The following is a 20316-nucleotide window of genomic DNA, read 5'->3' on the forward strand; positions in this document are numbered from 1 at the left end:
CTCCAGGTACTGGAGAGAAAGCAATATGAAGTTAGGAGAGGGGGACAGCATGCTCAGGGAGCGAGGGGTCAAACAGAGCGTGAGGGACGAGGACAGAACACACACGTGAGCAAAGCGTGGACTGAGGAAAGAGAACTGAGGGGCGAGGTCGGCCATTTCCTTTCCTGGCCTCCCAGACCGCTCTGGTCACATGTCTAGCTTAAGAATTTCCACTCTATTAAAACCATGTCCCCTCAGTAGACTTGGCATATCACTACTTCAGGTTCATAAAATATGAGCTGAAGGGCTGAGGTCAGGTCTAAGCTAAAGCCTCTGAAAGGCCCTCACTTCTGCTGCCGGAAGGTCTGGGGAACAGGGTGTGCTTTACGGACGATGGCTCAGCCAGACGGTGGCCAGGGCCCCCGAGTACAAGGAGCAGAATGTCCCGCTGGCCAGCCGGGTAAGAGCACCACTTACTCCCCATTGCATCTCGGGGCTTTCCCACAGCGGGAGCTCTGGAAACATAAGGAAGAAAAAAAAAAAAACAGCCTTTTTAAAAAGGGTAAAACTAGCGGAGTGGTAGCTCCCCTGGGCCTCCCGAGACGCAAACTAAGCCAGACACTATAGGGCCCTTCTTTGTTAGGATGTTGCCAAAGCAGCGCCGGGTTCCTGCCCCAACCTCTTCCCAGCTGGCCAAGCTCCCTGCTTGCTCCTTTCAAAGGCACCCTCTCCTTGCCTTCTTGCTCCCACCAGACCCTTTAATGTCCTTTGTGTTTTAAGAAAGGCAGGAAGAGTCTTTGATTTCAAGCCGCTTTCCGCTCTGCAAAAATTCCTGAGTCGAGGGAATGTGAGAAGGCTTAATCACCTGCCTAAGAATAGGGAAAAATATAATGAACAAAGTACGAATTAATCTCAACAAGTTCTCTTGCACGATCTCTTTCCTACCTAATTCCAGGAGATGCTGAGTGCCACTGAGAACCAAGGATCTTCATCTGTGTTTCTCTGCAGCCTCCGCGTTGTGCTGTGCACAGAGAATGTGCTTAATGCACATTACAATAAAACGCATTCATGTAGAAGAGAGCAATGGAGACAGGCAGGCAGACAGAGGGGCTAACAATGCAAACTTCTAAGTTCCTAGAGAAGCTAGAAGAATCAGATTTATTATGCAGCGGGAGGGGTTATGTTTAGAGATGTGAGACCTCTCTCAGACAGCAGGGAAAAGCCAGAAGGTGGAAGGAAAGCCCCCGTTTCTGGTGAGAAGAGGCTATAAACAACTACAGAACCCCCGCCCCTGACCGTGCACATGTGAGTGCTGACTGCAGTTACCCTGCTCTCATTCTACCCTTGTGCACTCGTTACCTGCGCAGCAGAAAAGCTGTCTTATCTCTTAGATTTCCAGACCAAGAGGAGCCAGATTCTAACCCGATATCCTGACTATCGCACAGCACTCAGTGATGCCGTAATTGGTGCCAGATGCATTGACCAAGCAGAACTTTTCAATTGTCTCTAGGCGCTGGGAAGAAGAAAGCAAATGGATATTTGGTGACCAGGAGAGAAGGCTAAGGCAGAGATAGTGATGCTCCCCAAATATTCCACTTCCTCACCCATTTCCAAGTGCCCTGGCAGTTCATCGGGGCCACATGACTAGTTCAGGTCCAGGGAATATGAGCAGAAGGGAGGAGGTCACGTCTAAGCTAAGGCCACTGACAGGCCCTCGGCTCTGCTAGAAGGTCTGGGGAACAGGGTGGGCTTTGTAGACGATGGGTCACCCAGATGGTCACCAGGGGTCCCTGAGTACATGGAGCAGAATGCCTCACTGGCCAGTGCTGGGCACATAGTATGAGTGACCAATACACCCTGTGCCTTTAAAGCACTGAGATATGAGGATTTTTTGAGCATCACTCATCCTATTCTGCCCTGTCCTATCCACTTTGCAATCTTCTTTCCCTCCTTAATTGGGGCCACACTGTACACATCCTCCACTGATGGCCCTTTATGTGCAAGCAGCCAATATTTAGGACCTAAAGAAGTTGCAAAACCACATTGCAGTCATTGTAAGTCACTACATACCAAGTGCTTTTGTCTAGAAAAATTCTTCTAATTGCATGATGGACAGCTTCAAACTACACGTGGTAGGAAGCTTTTGGTGGGGAAAGTGGATAGTTCCCCTCAGGCTTTAGGGCCAGTAGTCCAGGAGTCACACACATTTTCAAAGTCACATAATTCCTTTGATACAGCAAGGCGCCCAGTACTCTACCTTGTTCTATAGGGACTTGGACATAAGTTGGTTTATATCCCACTAATTGCTCCATCTCCTAGAATCCCCTCACCCAGACTTTTTCTCCTGTGACCAGAAAGAATGACAGACAGACCACCCAGCCTTGCTCAGTGAGTTCCAAACACTGAGGCATCCAGAGCTGTGTCAAAGGTCTTTCTCTACGTGAGCGGCGCTGGTTTTATGCTACAGGCCACGTATGAGCCTGTATTTGGAGCGGGAACCAGGAGACATTTAAAGACAGAGTTAGGTCATCTTCAGTTTCAAAGACTTAGAACTGTCACCCTGATGTCTGAGGACCTCAAAGTTCGGAGCCTCAAAGGGACCGAGGAGCCTGCTGACCATGACATGACACGGCCTTCTATGCTGTTCACCAGACCTGGAGGGCACCTGGGTCACAGGGGACAGGAGGACACACATCCATGTCCTGGGAGCACAGAGCTCTCTCCCCACACACGGAGGTCTCCTGGCAGAACACCTTCCTGGGAGCCGCTGACCCTGACCTGAACACCAGAAAATCAGCCAAGCCACCGTCTCAGGTGACTCAAAAGACACCTGTTCAGGGTTCTCTTCCTCTCGCTGAGCTGCCCGGCTGGCCTTTGTGACCACGGCGTCCAGGCCCCACCCACTTGGCTGCCTGCCTATTTCTGTGCCATGACTGAGACTGTAAAATCACACAGCCAATCGTCAATGGCAAATGATTTTTTTTTTAAAAAAAAAAGAGTCTGCAAGAGAAAAAAAAGAAAACTCTATTTCAAATCTGCTTTTTAATTTTGGAAAATGTAGAGTTTTCAGTTAATTTTTTCCAACAGATGGAAAATAAATGATGGCACTGCCACTCAATACATTCTGAAGACTGAAATATAGGGTGTCCCCCAAAATGTACACACACACTTGGAATAATTGTAAAGGCATTGTTTAGTAAAATACATTTCATTTTCAAAATTGAGCTATCAGCTGTTACAGTGTACATTTTGTACACTGTGTATACATTTGGGGGGATGTATTTTTACAGCACATTTGAAGGGAGAAATGCTCAAAATTACAGAAGGAGTATAGTTACAATTATGTGGAACATACAAAACACAGTAATGGCAAACATACGGGAGGAAACATGCCAAACTGTTAATAACTGATATTGTCGTTTGATGGCAAATTGTACTTTTCTTCTTTTCTAACCATTATGTATTTTCCAATGATTTCCTAATAAATTTGCATTCTCATCATAAAGGAGACATAGCTTTTGTTTTATTTTGAAAACAAATTAGATATAAATTTCTCTGCTTGCCTATCTATAGCCTGTGAAAGAAATAAGATATAATTTAAATCTTACTGTTTTAATATTTCTGTCAATAAAAGGTTAGTAATGCTACTGTACAAAAATATCATTTATGTGAATTAAATTTATCCAAGTCTAGAACTGAATTGTGGTCAGAACCCTGGGATCACCGTTTTTGTTTTTTTGTGGTTTTTTTTTTTTTTTTTTTTAGGTAATAGAAGATTCACATGCAGTTGAACCTACTCTTACATTGTGTGATGGGTATAGATTTAGTCCTGTGCAACTTTACCTCCTGTGCAGGCTCATGTGACCACCCGTCCTGCTTCAGAAAAGTCCCATCACTTCTTCCTGGTGCAGCCACAGCCCCCAACCCCCCTGCCCTGCTCCCCAACTCCTCTCGATGGTGATCACTTTGGAGCAATGAACAATCATTGACTCCCAACATGCAGATCACACTGCCAAGCTCTGGAGGATGGTGACACAAACGTAATCAGATATACAGGCCTCGTGGTTTGGAGGAAGGGCGGGAACCAGACTAACTGGGTTCAGATCTAGGGTGTGCCACGGGCCAGCTGTGTGACCTTTGTCAGGGTTCTCTCTGGGCCAGTTTCTTCAAAGTGGGGCTGACAGACCCTCCTAGGGTTGTTCCGAGATTTCCATGAGCTGGTGTTGGCCAGGCGAGGAGACAGCGCCTGGCGGCTACGCCGGGGAACACCTGGGAACTCTGGCCAGGTCAGCCCATGTTGGGCGAGGTGCTGTCATCGTAAACACAAGCAGGGAGGGTGTGGGCGGAGCCACTGTTCGCTGTGGAAGACACGCTTCACCGGGAAGGGAATGTTGGGGTTGGGCTTTGAAGCATGAGACTTTCACAGAAATAAAAGGGAAGGGGAAGATGTTTCATGCAGATAAAATGGGGAGATCTGTGGCCCTGAGGCATGAGCCGGGGATCTGACCGAGAGGCTAAAACGGAGGCTGTGAGGAGACTGCAGGGGTGGGGAGGGGACACAGGCACAGATGAAGCCCAGGTTTTGAGGGGTCCTGAGTCCATACTCGGATTAGCACTGCGGTTGTCAATCCCGGAGAAGACTGGACAGAGCAGGAAGAAGGAAGACTGCCTCCCAAACACAGGTGCATCAGGAGGGGGAGGGCGATGGCAAGGAACTTTCTAATCAGGAAACACAAGCAAAGGTGGTTGATATTATTAGTCTGATTAAAACGCCAAGCAGCAGCAACCATGTCTTCAACGTGGTCAGTTCTTTTTAGAACAAGCATGTCAAACTCAAAGGCTAACATGGGCCAAATAAACGAGGCATGTGGCCTGCGGGCCTCGAGTTTGACATGCTTGTTTTAGAAGCACAAAACCATGAGTGTTTGGGAATTAGGAGTTATGAGGCTAATTAATCCACAACCTGTGTCTCCCTGCCAGGCCAGTTTCCATGGAGCCAGGTGTTTCCAATGCCCTTTCCCCGACCTCAAACCACCCTCTTCCAGGATTTCCAAAGGAAGCCACTGGGCAGTCCCTCCTGGGTGCTGGCACCATTAGCTTTGTCCTCACGAGTGTTTCCCTCTCACTGATGTTTCTATCTCTCTCACTCTCTTTTTTCCTCTCTCTGAAATCAATAAAACGTATTAAAAAAAAGAGAGAGACAACTTGAATTTGTTGCCCTAGCCCAAGCCCAACAAATTCAATTATTTGTGTTTGAAAAGGCTTATCGGGCCATCTGGCCTTTTGCTTCTTCAGGCTCAGGATGTCCTGGTCCCTGAAGGTGTTGGCCCTCCCAGCCTGAGAGGCGCTTCGCCTCCTGCTGATTCCCTGGGGCCCTTCCCTCCCCTGTTTGCTGTGACGGTGACTTCCCCGACCCAGGGCCTGCTCAGAAGTCTGCCTGACTTTCACAACCAGATTCTTGCCTCTCTGGTCCAATGACCTGTTACCTACCACCTACACTTGGGTGTGGCACGTAGGACAATGACAAATTTATCCTGTGTTTCTGCTTTGAATTTTTTCTCAATCAGCCACCTTCCTCTGATTATCTTTCTCATTGTAGAAAGAGAGGAAGGGCAAAGAATGCTTATTCCACTTCCTTAACCTAATTACGTGGTCTACTCTACACAGACCGAACACAATGATCCAGTTTATTCCGAAGTAGCCTCAGACATGTTCCTTTTAGTCCTGTTATTCTCATATCCGTGAGAAGAAAAGGATATTGGAATAAGTGGCTCTTGCTAAGAGGGGGGTAGTGTGGTGTACAGTTGGGCTCTGAAAACTAAGACACCAAAAAAGTGAAAATGGAAAAAACCCTCCCCTCTAAACAAGCTTGAGCATATGAAGATCATGAAGATGAAATGTAACCGAATAAGACAGAAATAAATACTCCCATGGACCCTACAAACAACACCTCCTGTTCTCCCATAAACAGCGGTCTCCCTTCCTGACCTCCCCTTGAAGGTGACCCGACAAGGAGGACTTCACCAGCAGCATCACAAATACACCTTCCCAGCAAAACACATCAAGACAGTCTCTCCCAAGCTTTCTTAGGCCAATTTCGCTTGCAGCCATTAAATCAAATTTTCATTTAAACAAACGAAACTATATCATGTATTTTTTAAAAATCACACAACAGCCAGCCAAGAATATCAAGAGAAAGACAACGTAGCCCAGCTGGTGTGGCTCAGTGGTTGGGCATCGGACCCCGTACATCAAGAAGTCGCCAGTTCGATTCCGGTTTGGGGCTCATGCACAGGTTGCTGGCTCCATCCCCAGTAGGGGACATGCAGGAGGCAGCCTATCAATGTTTCCCTCTCATTGATGTTTCTATCTCTCTCACCTCTCCCTTCTCTCTCTGAAATAAAAATACATTGAATTTGTTAATATCATAGCCCAAGCCCAACAAATTCAATGATTTGTGTTTGAAAAGGCCAACGTCTTCAGTCCCCTAAGCCCTGGAGTGGAGCCTTTTATACGATTAGACCCTGTGTCTTGCCGTGTTTGGTGGCAGGGCGGTGCCAGCCCATGGGGGACCCAAGTCTGCTTTTCTGACTTCCCCCAGGCGGAGGGCAGCCAGACAGTGAGAGGAAATACAACATTGATGATGGCAGAAAAGAATGATATATTCTTTGTTTGTCAATTCTCCCGGGAGGATACTTTTTCCATTGATTGTAGAGAGTAGAAGGGAAGGAGGGAGGTGGGGGAGAAACATCAATGTGAGAGAGACACATGGACTGGTCGCCTCCCAAATGGGGCCGGGGATTGAACCTGCCACCCAGGTACGCACCCTTGACCGGGAATTAAACCTGTGACCCTTCAGTGGGAAAGCTGATGCTCTAATCACTCAGCAACACTGGCCAGGGCAAAAATGACTTATTCTTAATTGAATGCGATAGGACAATCTAAGAAGTTAACTGTGCCCTGTTTGTGGCAGCAGGCACCTCAGTGAAGGACAGAAGGTCATTCCTTCCCCCACACAGGCCCCCACCATCCACTCCCAACCTCCCATTCCCAGGCTGGTTTTAATCAGCTTTGTTTCTGCACAATCAATAAAAATCACCTGAGGGGCTTGTTACAATGGCCATTCCTGGGTTCCTCTCTGGACCTACCAATTAACACTTCTGGGGATGGGGCCAGGACGCCACATTTTAAACAAATTCCTTAAGAAATGCTATTCCAGGGGATTTGGGGAACACTCACTGAGAAACACTTGAGTAAAAGAGACAAGGAAACTGGAACATTTGGGCACAGGGGGAGGTGAGCCGAGGCTTCAAAGAAGGGAGCGGACCTTGGGAGGCTCCAATCCCAGGCGGGGAGCTTGGTCTGGCATTTAACCCGGCTGTGCTTTTAACCTTCAGCTCGTCCTCTCCAAGGAGTCTCCTGGCCCTCTGGCCCTCAGGCTGGTCCACCAGAAGTTCCTGCTCCTCAGTGCCCCTTCTGAGCTATGGAACCTTCTAGCTCACGCGGACCACACTGCACTGGCATGGCCCACTTGTGTTATGTTTCTGATCTCTCCGCAGTAAGCTGCTGCAGGCCGTGTAAGCACCGTGCCTGGCATGCAGTAGGTGTCCTATAAATGCTTAGCAAGCACTATTGTGTTCCGTTTACAGCCATGTCACCATCAACTGGACCTGATTTTTCACACAGAAAGTTCTAGGTCGCTCCATGCTCACGTGGCCTAGAATGCTTGCTTTCTAGCTGAGGAACTGGCACCGTTTCTAAACCCCTCGTTTACCAGCGGGTATTGGAGGGGTCCGAATGGAACATCAGAAGCCCGAGCTTTTGATTATATTGTCACAAATTAATCCGTTTAAATGTTTTGTTTCAGGAAGAGCTAAAGCTCTCTCCCATCTCTGCCCCAAGTCCCCACCCAGGCGGAGCCCCTGGAAGGGGTTTAAGGCGCAGGAAAATGTACCACCAGGTGAATCCAGCTTCGATCCCCGTCGTGTCCAAAAGCAAAACACCTGACCTCCCCGCGGGCCGCCCGCCCGCCAGCTGCAAGCACCGCTCCCGCCCGGCCAGCGCCTCCCACGCAGGGGCAGGCTAGGAACCGCAATCCGAATTTTAAATCCGAAACCACTTGATAACGAAGGCAAGGAACGTCCCACGCAGGGGCAATCCCAAAGCCCTCCCCTGTGCGGGCTCCTTCGTGAAACGCCCCTTCGTCCTCGAAGAAGGAAACGGACCCCTGGGCCGGCGCCTGGACACGGACCCTGAGCACCTGTGCCCGCGCGGTCGCCCCACGCGCTGCGGCCGCCCGCTTACCTGGCAGCGCGGGTGCTGGCAGGATCTTGGGGGCTCATTAGCCTGAGCCGTGGAGAACCTGGAGGCACAGCCCCGCGTTTGGGGGTCCTCTGCTAAGTGGCTCCCGCAGCCGCCTTCACAGCTCGCAGGGAAGGGCCCTCTGTGTCCAGGACTCAAGCCACGACCAGGTCCATGACCGAGGCCGCGCAGGGTGTCGGCGGCGTGGCCGGTCCCTAGCGTCCGAGGGCGAGTCTCACCGACCCGCAGCCGCTCCGGTCCGCCCGCGCCCCCGCCCCCGCGTGGAGCGCTAAATCCACGAGGGAGGGGCGCCGCACGAGGCCCGCACCTGGGCTCAGGTGCCGAGTGGGCGGCGCGGCCGCCCCTGCGGGCCTCCCAGCCCTGCAGCTGCCCGCGCACCGGGACCCAGGATGGCCTCTCCCGGCGGCGGGCTGAGGGGCGCAGGCTCGGGCTCCCCCGCGCCCGTGCGCGCTCCGCACACCTGTCCGCCCCGCGAGGCTTCATTAGGCCGCGCCTGTGCAGCCCGCCGGCCCCACGGCGGAGTCCAGGCCATGGAACCCACCCAGGAGCCCCGCCAGGAACCGCGGGGTGAGCCGGGGCGCGGGGGCGGGCTGGGGGCTGCTGGCCCACCACCCACCTTAGGAGGCTCTTCTAGGGCTTGGGTAGGCCGAGGGCTGGGCCCCACTCCACCGGGTCCCCATCTCTCTACCCGCGGAGAAAAGTCAGGGCCGGAGTCCCAGGACTTCTAGTCTAGGTTCCAACACCCACCCCCTTTCTTATACGCGGCATTTATTGAGCACCTACTATATACCCGGTGTGCTAGGCTACCAGCTCTCCTAAAGTGCTGCAAAACCAGCACGCTCCGGGAAAGTCATTCCTTAAGACATTCTATCTCTTGCAATTTCCCCAGAGTAACAATAGCACTAAGTCACTAGTTAGTATGCATTTGTAAATATTCCGATTTATTTGGAAACGATGAAGCAGCACCTTGAGCGGAGGATCCTGGGGGTTCTGAGTAATGGGGATGTGGTGGGGGAGGGTTTGGTGGGTGGGAGGACTGTGCTTAGGGATTAGGAGCACTTGCCCGGTGATCTGGGCAAATTCCTCACCTCTCTCGTCCGTGTTCCCTGGCTGCTGGAAGGAGATGTGGACAGTGCCTCCCTCGCAGGGAGCAGATGCACAGCAACCGGGCCACTAAGCTATGGAAGGTGCTAGCACAGGGCCTGCTGCGCACCTGGAGAGCAGGCAGAGCTCAGGACAGGCGGCCAGGCTTGGAGAGGGTCAGCAGTCACCCTCCCTCCCGTGTGTAAGGACAGCGGCCCGGGCCTGGCTCCCTGTGTGAGGTTCCGCTTTCCCGGGAAGGACAGGGGTGCGGACAGACGTGAGGAGGGCTGGCAGGGCAGAGTGCCTTCTGTGGAAAGTCTCCTTTGCCATCAATGCCGCCCTGGCCCTGCTCTAAGCCATAATGTCTGAATCTACGGCAGGAACAAAAGCTCGTTTTAGAAACAGAATCTCTTTCTCTCTCTGCCCAGTCTGCCCCCACCCCAACATCTGTCCCTTAGAAACGCTGAACAGATGCCTGACCTTCAAACTCATCTTCTAGGTGTCGGGAAACTAGCAGGGCGCTCACAGGAAGTTAGCCCCCCCTTTAGGATACCCTCTACCATTGTAGGTGAGCCAAGGCCTTGGAGTTGCGTAGACTCCTCAGAGCAGTGGCTCATCTGCTTGGATCCTCAAATAGCCAGGTTAGGAAGGTGTGCCTGGACTATTCTGTATGTGGACAAATTCCAGCTTCAGCTCCAACCAGAAACCAGTTACGGTGCTGGCTCCCCACAGGCCCGGAAGGTGGAGGCAAGCCCCTAGCTGTGGGGTCGGAGAAGGAGGGAGCACCACGGAGTCCAGCCCCCGCCACTCAGGCTGGCCCACGCGGGGAGCCGCCCCTCTCCTGCGCTGCCTCGGGAGAGAAGACACCACCGCAGGCCCCCGACTCCAGGGGAGCGTGCCAGCCCCCGGGCTCTGTCCACAAAGACAGAACGCTGGTCCCGCCCCGACCCCAGCCTCCGGGAGACGGGTGTTCCGTCGCCAGGAGAGAGGCCAAGGCAGGGAAGCGGTCCTTCTCTCCGGGCTCCGGGAAGCAGAAAAAGTCTGCCGCCCTGGGTGCAGTTTCCATGTCACCTCCCCGCGTCACTAACTCAGCCCCTGACACCAACAATCCAGTGCCCTGCGGGTCAGGCCGGGGGCCCTGCCATCTGGCCAACCTCCTCAGCACGTTGGCCCAGAACAGCCAAAACACGGACCAAAAGAAGCCCCTGGAAGTGACCTGCCAAGTTCGGAAAAAGACTCGAACCCTGTACCGCTCAGGTGAGTCCCTGAGGGAGAGTAAGGCGGAGGTCCGGTGTCCTCTCTGGGAAAGGTGCGCTCAGCAGGGAACGTGGCCCGGGAGACTGGAGGGCGATTCGCTTGCACATGGCCTGTCCTGGACCCCTGGCCTGTGGCGGGGCCACGGCCTCTCAGGGGTGGGGGTGAGGGGTAGGGCCGCATCAGAGAGTGAAATTGAAAACCGGTTGGAAAGGTTAGTCCCACCCACAAAGCCTGAGAAGAGAAGGCCCGGCCCCGTGGGAAGCAGTTGTGAGACTCGGGGAGCCCTGGGCTGGGCCCCTGGTCCCATCCGGCAGGCGTCCTTCTCCTTCCCTCCACATCCCTGGGGTTTGTATTCATGGGAGTTTCTCCTTCTTCCAGACCAGCTGGAGGAGCTGGAAAAGATATTCCAAGCCGACCACTACCCTGACAGTGACAAGCGCCGGGAGATTGCCCAGACAGTGGGGGTCACCCCCCAGCGCATCATGGTAAAGGGGGCTGGGCAGGGACCGGCGGAGGAGAGTCCATGCTGGGCCTCTGGACAGCAGGCAGGTGTGAGCACCTCTGGCTCAGGCCGGTGTTCCAGCTCTCATGGCTGTGTTCTTGCCGTGCCCACGTCGCTACGGCCTTCGAAAGCTACTAGAGGAGCCTTTTATGACACCGGCCTCAGCGGGGGCGTCTGCAGCTCCCCACGAGAGAGCCGGGGCCTGTCTGAGGCTCTGCCCCTTTCTCAAGCTCTCCTAGCATCTCTCCCTACAGGTGTGGTTCCAGAATCGCCGGGCCAAGTGGCGAAAAGTGGAGAAACTGAATGGGAAGAAGGACAAGGACAGCCCTGCAGGTCCAGCCCCCGCCAGCGGCCAGGACAGGTGACTTTCTCCTCCTGCTGGGTCATTCCTGGAGGTAGGAAGTGGGGCCCAAGCTGGGACCTGGGCATTGAAGCTGGAGCTGCTGGCTAACATTTAGAGGGGCTTTGGCTGCATGGGATGGGACAGCGGCCAGTGCCTTGGAGGGAGGCAGAGTCTGTCCCTTTCCTGGCATGGAGGCCCCGATCTGTGTCCAGGGACCATTCAAAGTACAACCTTCGCTCTGTCTGCCTCCAGCTCTGCTGCTGAGCTGCCACCTGCTGTGCCCATGGACCCGGAGCCTGCTGCCTTCCCTCCGGAGCCCCCTCTAGACACACTGCCAGGTGAGCTGACCCCCTTCTGAGGATCATCTGGGGGTGGGAAGGGATGACAGGAAGACAGTGAAGACAGAGGGGCTTTCTTGGTAGGCATGAGAGTGGCCCAAAGCTCTCTGCTAGCCTGCGCAATCCCAAGTCTGCCTCCCCATTCTCTTACCATCACAACCCTCATGTCTTCTGCTCCTAGAGCCCCCCATGCTTCTGACATCTGACCAGACTCTGGCTCCAACCCAGCAGAGCGAGGGTGCTCAGAGGGTGGCAGTGACCCCACCACTCTTCAGCCCCCCGCCTGTCCGAAGGGCCAACCTTCCCTTCCCCCTCGGCCCAGTCCACACCCCCCAACCGATGCCTCTGCTGATGGACACACTTGGCAGTGACAGCAGCCACAGAGATGGCTCCTGTGGGTCCTGGGGGACAAGGTATGGAACCTAGTGGGGGTGGCCACTGAGTTATCTTGGGAGGGGTTTCAGAGCAAAGAGAGGAGCTTGGGATGGCAAAGGGTTAGCGGAGAGGAGCAAGGAGTAGTAAGTGTGAAGAGGGGGGAAAGGGGTGGAAAGGGTAGGCTATCTCGGCAGTAGAGCAGGAACGAGGTGAGAAGCTGGGAGCAGAGGAAGAGGAGGTGGCGGCAGGTGGGCCTGGAGGTGGGGAGAGGGGTGAGGAGAAGGCACTGGCCCACTGTGTGGTCAGAGTGAGGAGCCCCCTTGCCTCTCCCCGACCCTCACAAAATGCTTCCCTGTCCTCACAGTGTCACCCCGCCCCCTACCTGCTCATACCTGGAAGAGCTGGAACCCCAGGATTACCAGCTGAGCAACCAGCCGGGGCTGTTCCAAGTCCCCCAGGCTCCGCAGACCCAGCTTTTCCAACAGCCGCAGCCCCAGTTTTCCTATCTGCATCCCTTCCCCTTCTCCACGCCCAGCTCACTGACGCCCCCGCTGCCAGAAGACGCTTTCTTCCCACCGCCTTACGGCCCCAGTGGGGGCACCTCGCAGGGCTACTTCCCAGCACCCCCCGCAGGGCAGGTTCTGCTGCAGCCGCCTGCTGGGAGCATGGGTGAGTTAGGGCTGCAGGGAAGGTTCCCTTGGTGACTGAGGAAGGTGAGAAGGGACAGAAGGCCTCATTGCCGGGGAGGCTGGGGTAGGGCATGGTGTGAGGGAAGCTTTTTTCTTGCCACAGGGGTCTTTTTTCCTCAAGTTTTCAGAGGCTGCAGAGCAGAGAGAGAGATGGCCAGAGAGCTTTGGAGTTAGGAAACCAAAATGTGAAGTCCAGCTTAGCTGTTTCCAACTCTCCTGGGCCTCAGTTTCCTGGGCTTAGAAATGGGACTATGATTCCCATGTCATGGAGGCCCCTGATGCAGAGGAGAAATAACCTGAGGGCCGAGCCCCGCGCAGAGTAGCTGGCGGCTAATACAGGTGTTCTGACGGCCACTGGGCCTCTGAGAACCTGAGGCAGCCATCTGACGACTCAATTCCAGCAGAAGGGGAAGCGTGGCCAGTGGCTTGGTCTGCTTGCTGCCATGGTGCGCTGTGTCCCTGTCACCAGACTCAGGCCCGAGTCTGGAGCAGGCCTGGTCCTCAGGGGAGCTCCTGGTGCCAGTTTGTCACCTAGACTTGCGTGGGGTGCTAGCCTATGTGTCGGAGGAGGCGGATGCTCACAGCACATGTTGGAGTGTGGCTGGTGCCTCAGTCCCGTCTAATCGCTTCTGTGTCCTTTGACCCCACAGGCACAGTGCCCTGGAATGACCCTTGCTTGCCAGAACTGCCCTTCCCTGGTCCCTTCTGTCCCCAAGCTCTGGGGCACCCCTCAGGAGGGGAAGGCTACTTCTCCGATCTGTTTCCGGCTCCCTATGCTCACCCTGTGAGCAGGCAGCCTTCTCCAGGGCCCAGCCGGCTGCCTGACGGGGCCAGGCCAGGCGCTGGGCCCTTACCCAGCACGGCCCCCAGTGAGCAGCCCATGGCCACTGTGGAGCAGCATTTGGCACCCAAGGAGGCCCGAGAGGAAGACAAGAACAGCCACGGCCCCTAGTCCTGGGGCCACGTGTCAGACAGGCCGCTAGGTGCAGAGGGTTGGGGCGCCGTCAAGGAGATGGTGGCAGAAGCATTAGGAAAGACTGTGGACTGTGTCGACTGGGGTGCATGTCGGACATGCTCCTGTGTGAGCTCATCTTGCTGGGCGCTGGTGTGAGGAGGGAGGGGCTGGCCCTACCCGGCTCTCCACACCTCTGTACGGTGTCGGCCCTGAAGAAGGTGATGGCCGGTACCACTTCGGAACTCTGTATCAGCTTGTGTTGTTTCCTTTCCTCGCCAGGCACATGAGCCAGAGTGTTCACTGTAAGCAGTAAACTAGTGTGCTGTTGGTTTCTCTCTGTACTTACACGTCTCCCCACTCACACACTGAGCTCCAGTCCCCTCACTGCGTCCACACAGCGTCCCAGGTGAGGTCGCCACTGGGCGTGATCACGTGGAGCCTGGCATTCTCCCTGGCCTGTCTCTCCTGCTGGAGGAGAAACTGGGCGTTTGGGGCCTTGTCTTCACTCCTGCGATTAAACCACGCTCTCTGGGATTTGGACTCTGGAGGGACATGGTTACAAAGAAGCCCAAGCATATTTCAGGGTTAGTCTCTCCAAAGCTTTTTTATTTTTTGGAGGGGGCGCTAAGAAGAAGATGCTCTTACATATAGTTAGCACCCCACATCGGATAGTCCCACAGTGCCCACTGCATTGGGAAGCATTCTGGACCCATAAATGCTATGATTATTGGAAAATACACATCCTCTTGATGGAATCATCCTCTCAATAATGCAAGCTCAGGGTTTTGCAATTGAACAGAGCAGAATCCTTCCTTGCAGACTCCAGGAAAAAATGTCTCCCCCTCTAATTTAAGCTTTCACTATCACAATGTTTCCACTAGATGGCAACCCACCACCGGTTTCTCTGGCATTAAACTACTGTGGTGGTTTACAGCAGCGATTTTCAACCTTTTTCATCACATGGCGCATGTAAACTAATGACTAAGATTTTGCGGCACACCAAAAAAATATATTATTTGCCCATCTGACAAAAATAGGTTTAATTTTGATCCTTTCATAGGGGACAGCTATTGTATTGGCTGTTACTTTATTTGACAATCCAAGGGAAAAGAGGTTAGTGCCCCAGACTAGTCAGGTATTGCATGTTTTAAAAATTCTTGCAGCAGACAGGTTGAAAATTGCTAGTTTGCAATAAGAAAGCCCTTGCTATTTCTTCCAAAAGCCCTAGAGCCACTAACATCAGATTCAAAGATATTAGTCATTTGGATTGTAGCTTGCCAGATAAAGTGTATGATGTCCAGTTACATTTGAGCTGCAGATAAACAAATCCTTTTTTAGTATAAGCATGCTTCCTACAATAGTGGAGTGTCTTGTATTTTTATGTATGCTAAATCTGGCAACACTGGTTGTAGCACTTTGCTAAGGATTCTATATCCATGCTAACGTCTTGATCCAAACAGAGGTTGTCCAGGAGCCCGCCTCTGTATCTGGGTGGGCTCAGCTTTTTGCAGTTCAGGCTCCTGAGCAGCCCTGGGATCATGGTGTGAACCCAGTTCATAGAGGACTCCCCGCCCTCCTGCCATTATAACCCTCCATCCAGGCTCCCTATGTGTCTAAAAAATGCTCTAAAATCTATTGGATTCCTATTATATTTTCTGTGCCTGTTAGCTGCATATTGCTGAGACAGCCCATTAGAAGTTATTTTTAAACACGTATTTTAACATCATTTGCATAAACGGAGCACAGAAAAACAGGAAGCAAAATACAATCCGGCTTCTATTGATTCCACTCCAAGTCCTAAACACTCTTTATGAATTAAGAATAAGTCTGATTTCCGGGAAGTACATCATTTTCATTCACCCCAAAGTGGTGTTATTTTAGTTCAGAGAGAGATTTATGGTTTTTATATTTGTGGTTTGGTTCATACTGTTCTTTCAAAAATACCCTCTCATTTGAGTTTCATCGCCAAGTCCTCAGAAATAAAGGCCGCTACAAGTTTCAGCATTCAGTGGGATCTACAGGATCTATAGTCCTGGGTGAACACAGATAAATGAAAGGTCTTTCTGGCTTTCAGGGAACTGACAGTCTTGTCCAGGAGTATGGCCACACAAGTGCCCAGTTAGACTGCAGGAGGGCAGAGCTGTGCAGGGTCAGCCCTGAGAACCAAGTGTGACCAAGGACCAAAGGTGGGCAGCCATGTCTGCTGGGCAGAGAATGCTGGAGTATGAGGCATCACTCCCGCAGGAAGAACAGAATTAGGATAAGCAGAGCAGGAAAGAAAGGGTACTTCAGGCAGAAGGCACAGTGGGTGTGAGGCCTCTGAGACTGGAAGGATGATTAAGGAGGGGTTCAGAGTGGCTGGATTTGTATAGATAAGGCCAGTGGGAGGCTGTAGTCGAAGATTTGAGAAGCACTGGCAGGATTAAGGTGTGGGCATATCTTGTTCAAATTTGTTTTAGAAAGACAGATGGAAAATATGACCAGAGGCTTAGAGGAAGCTGAGAAACAAGATAGAGCTACTGTTGAGTCTAAGTGAGAGATGGTAGAGAGAGAATAGGGCAGATTGGAGAAATACTTAAAGAGTCAGGCTCAGTTAATAGGATGAAAGTTAGTTGGAAGGAACTGAAGAGAAAGGAAAGAAGATGGACACTTTGGTAACTAAGAAATGCTGTTAATTGATAAAGGAAATAATGGGGATGGAGCCAATTTTGGGAAGGTAGACCACTCTGTATATTGAGCGGAAGTTCCTGTGGTTATCTGTGTGGATACATCTATCGAGAATAATATGGAAGTAGGTCTGTGGGGGCCTCTTCAGCGTAGAAAATGCTAATTGAGGTCAAGAGACCACACCAGATGGCTCAGGCAGAGCACCTGGCATGAAGAAAAGTTGTCTTGGAAGAAACTCATGGAAACACCAAGAGGAGAATGGGGCAGAAGAAAAAGGGGTGCTGAGACTGATGAGGAAAGACTGGGGTGCAGACAAAGAGCTGGAAGGGCTCTCAGAGGGGGAGGGATCAAAGCCCCATGGGGTCAAGGTCTGGAGAGGAAGCTGGACAAGTAATTGAGCAAATTAGATATAATTATCCTAATTTACAGAGGAGGACATGGGGGTTTAAATGATTTCCTAAAAATGCCTTAACCAAGTCAAGATAAAAGTCTTTTGAGTTTATTTCCCACATCACCAAATGCAGACAGAGGAGTCTTGCTTCCTGAATATATCACTTAAGAAACTGGACAAGCCTTAATAGGTGCATGGGTACTTGTGACAGCCAATTCTGTGTGTTTGTATGTTTACAAGACCATGAGGAACTGAAATACTTTTCCCAGAAATTGGTCCTCAGACAAAATATTAATGATGATGGTAATAATTTATTTAGAATTTATTGTGTATGTAGCTCTCTAATAGGTCATTTCATTTCATGACAAATCTATATGGCATTTTATTTATTTTTCCTTATAAAGTAGTATTCATGTGACTCAGAGAGGTTTAAGTATTTGCCCAAAGTTGCAAAAGAAACTAGAATTGGTCAGGAGGTGCCAACTTCAAGCAGCAGTATACTTTGATAGTTTTAGAGGGAGATGACAAAGAAGGTCAGAAGGTGGGACTGAGTGTAGTAAAACAATCGGTGCAATCTAGATTAGATTTAGGATCCTCCATAGACCCTAGGTTTTAAATAACACACTCAGCTGGCGTGGCTCAGTGGTTGAATGTTGACCTATTACCCAGGAAGTCACAGTTTAATTCCCAGTCAGGGCACATGTCAAGGTTGGGGGGGTGATCCCCAGTAGGGGGTGTGCAGGAGGCAACCCATCAATGATCCCCTCTCATCATTGATGTTTCTATCTCCCTCTCCCTCTCTGAAATCAATAAAAATGTATTTAAAACATAAATAACAACACAGTACTGTTTAGTTTGATTTAAAAGATACAGGAATATTGTGTGAGGCAGGAGAGGGCGAAGAGAGCAGTGGTAAAGGACCAGGAGGGTCCATGCTGCAGAGCTGGAAAGGGATTGGAATGTATGGAAAGAACAGGCCAAGAGGGAATGAAGTGTCCGTGGGGGCAACAGAAGAGGCAGGTGGAGGGGGCTGGATGGCTAGGTGGGGTACAGCTGTGACCAGTCTGACCTGGTAGATGATAGGGGTAAAGAGGAGACAGTCAAAGCTGAGATTGTGAGAGCACTCCTACAGAAAGACTGCAGGTGAAAGGATGGGAGAAGGCATGCCCTTGGGGAAGTCTCCAGTGCCAGGAGTGAGCTGTTGAGACGAAAATAGCAGAAGGGAAACAGAGGGAAGCATCTCGGTGAGCTGCGAAGAAATCAGAACTTGATTGTGTGGGTGGAGAGGAGAGAATGTTGACTCCTTGTTTCAGAGCCCAGGCATCTGGGAGTATGACTTACAAGCAATGGAAGTCTAGAAGTGTTGGTTTCTGCCTCAGCATTATGGCATCTGAGTCTGCGTTTGTAGCTTTCCCACTTCATCTGCTTCTTGGTCTCATCACTCTGGCCTACTTGCCCCAGGTACATTCCCCCTGCCATAGGTTTTTATTATCTGGGAATGGAGTTTCCACCCCTGAAGATTCCTGGGTTCTTTCCAGTTCACCTTCATCCTGTTGCTGCTTATGTGGTCCCTTCCATTGAATTCTATGTCATATGTCCTCCCTAGACTGGCACCCTCATCCCATCATATCCCAGGAGCCTGCTGGGAATATGGGGTCCCTTCTGAGCTATCAACAACAATAAACCTTTACTCTTTCTAAACATTCCATTTTGCCCACTTCTTCATTAAACCTTCTTACCTATTCATTTTGGTTAGGCTTTTCTGTTACTTCCTATACTAATTATTTGAATTGGTGAAATCGAGTACATTTTCATACCCAATGCACTAAAAATTGTCCCCAAACCAATTTAAAGGACTACAGTCAAAGTTTTAAAAAATATTATACATACCCATTTTCCTTGATTTTCAACTGGAAAATTCCTCTTTCCCCTTTTCTCCCCTTTTATTTGTTAATGCCTCTATTGCTGTATTTCAAGGAGGAAGCCCAGTCTCTGCATAAATTCCATCTTCTAGTAGAAGTGCTCTCGTTATCCCCACCCTAAAAGCTAAACAGCCACCTCTTCACACACACTCACACATGTGCACACACATGCATGCATGCACACACATATAAATGCACTCCCAAGTTATTTGAGGCCAAACCACACCTTATCTTTATTTCCAGTTGGTTGCCTGACCCAGCTCAATTCTATCACCAAAACCTGCTTATTAACAATTCCACAAGTCTTGCCACCTGCTCCTCCCATGCTCTCAAAAATAATCTGCCTATCCACATTGTGTTGACTCAATCTTTACAATTTATGGCAAGTCACCTTCTACAAACTCAGCAGATTATCCCCTTAAGCCCTAGATGTGAACAACAGGCTGCTGTAACCTGTAGTTTATAACTAACTGGCTGTATGACTTTAGGCAAAGCATCTCCATTCTCCAGATTCCACTGCTGCCTCGAACAGGGGATGAATTTCTCATCCCCACAAGCTGATCTCAATAAGAAAACACTAGAACTGGCTGCATGAGTCCCATTGAAGGTTCTAACCTTTCTTTGCCTTCTGCATTTCCCTTTTCTCCCCGAGACTGCTCCTTGGGTGGAGGTCTCTCTTGCTGGACTTGTGGACTCTACCACAGTACCCATGGTCCCTCACCCTCAGCCACCCTTTCCCGAAGAGTCCGAACTCCCTGGCGTCCAGGAACCCCTCGGTCTGTGGTCCATCTCATGCAGTGCCATAATCTGACCTGACTCCCACTCCCCCGAATTTCCATCTGCATTGTTTAGAGGTAATTGCTTCTCTGAAATGCTCAGATAACTGCCAGGAAAATATTTATCTGTTCATTGGTGCTCCTGGAGGACTTTGTAGGCCAGACTGGGCCCCGCCCTGTAGCAGGCTCTGCCCTCAGGCCCATGACTCACTCACTAAGCAGCAGGGATCAGTAGTCACTCCCTCACCAGCTCAGAAAACGTTTACAGCACACACCAACCCAGCTCCTTTCCTCCACACATGCCCTGCTCACCAGCCACCCAGAAAGAGTAAACAACACACCCACTCACCCGCACACCCTGCGTCTGTCTTCCTGGTGACCGCGGCCTCGTTTTCTGCTGTTCCTGGGAACTCTGCAGATTGAATGGATGCTTTGCCTGAATCTCTTCCAAGGAGGAGGCTAGAGAAAGTTCTACTCCATTACTGTAATTTAAAGTGGGTGGGTGGGAAGAAGTGGGTCGAAAACGAAGTATAGAGAATGTTCAGTACGTTTGAACCAGAACTGAGTTTGGCAACCATTTCTCTTTAGCTCATTTACTTGTAACCTTTGGCCCCTCTGCACACCTGATTTCAGAGTCAGACGATTACATTAAACAACAGGCAGCTCTTGAGTCATGTTTACAGTAACTCGGGCTCCCCAGTCACTGAATTGCATTAG

At 51.3% G+C, this 20316-nt stretch overlaps 1 protein-coding gene across 1 annotated transcript; it reads left to right on the forward strand.

Moving 5' to 3' along the window:
- The first annotated feature begins 372 nt into the window (after positions 1-372).
- Positions 373-13840, forward strand: NOBOX (NOBOX oogenesis homeobox). The gene is made up of 8 exons (XM_054726632.1): positions 373-439; positions 10117-10641; positions 11020-11246; positions 11398-11504; positions 11739-11824; positions 12006-12237; positions 12564-12868; positions 13539-13840. The coding sequence occupies exons 1-8, from the start codon at positions 373-375 to the stop codon at positions 13838-13840; spliced, it is 1851 nt and encodes a 616-aa protein (XP_054582607.1).
- The last annotated feature ends 6476 nt before the right edge of the window (positions 13841-20316 follow it).

This window comes from Eptesicus fuscus, chromosome 14, assembly GCF_027574615.1.
Source record: "Eptesicus fuscus isolate TK198812 chromosome 14, DD_ASM_mEF_20220401, whole genome shotgun sequence".
NCBI classification, from domain to species: Eukaryota; Metazoa; Chordata; class Mammalia; order Chiroptera; family Vespertilionidae; genus Eptesicus; species Eptesicus fuscus.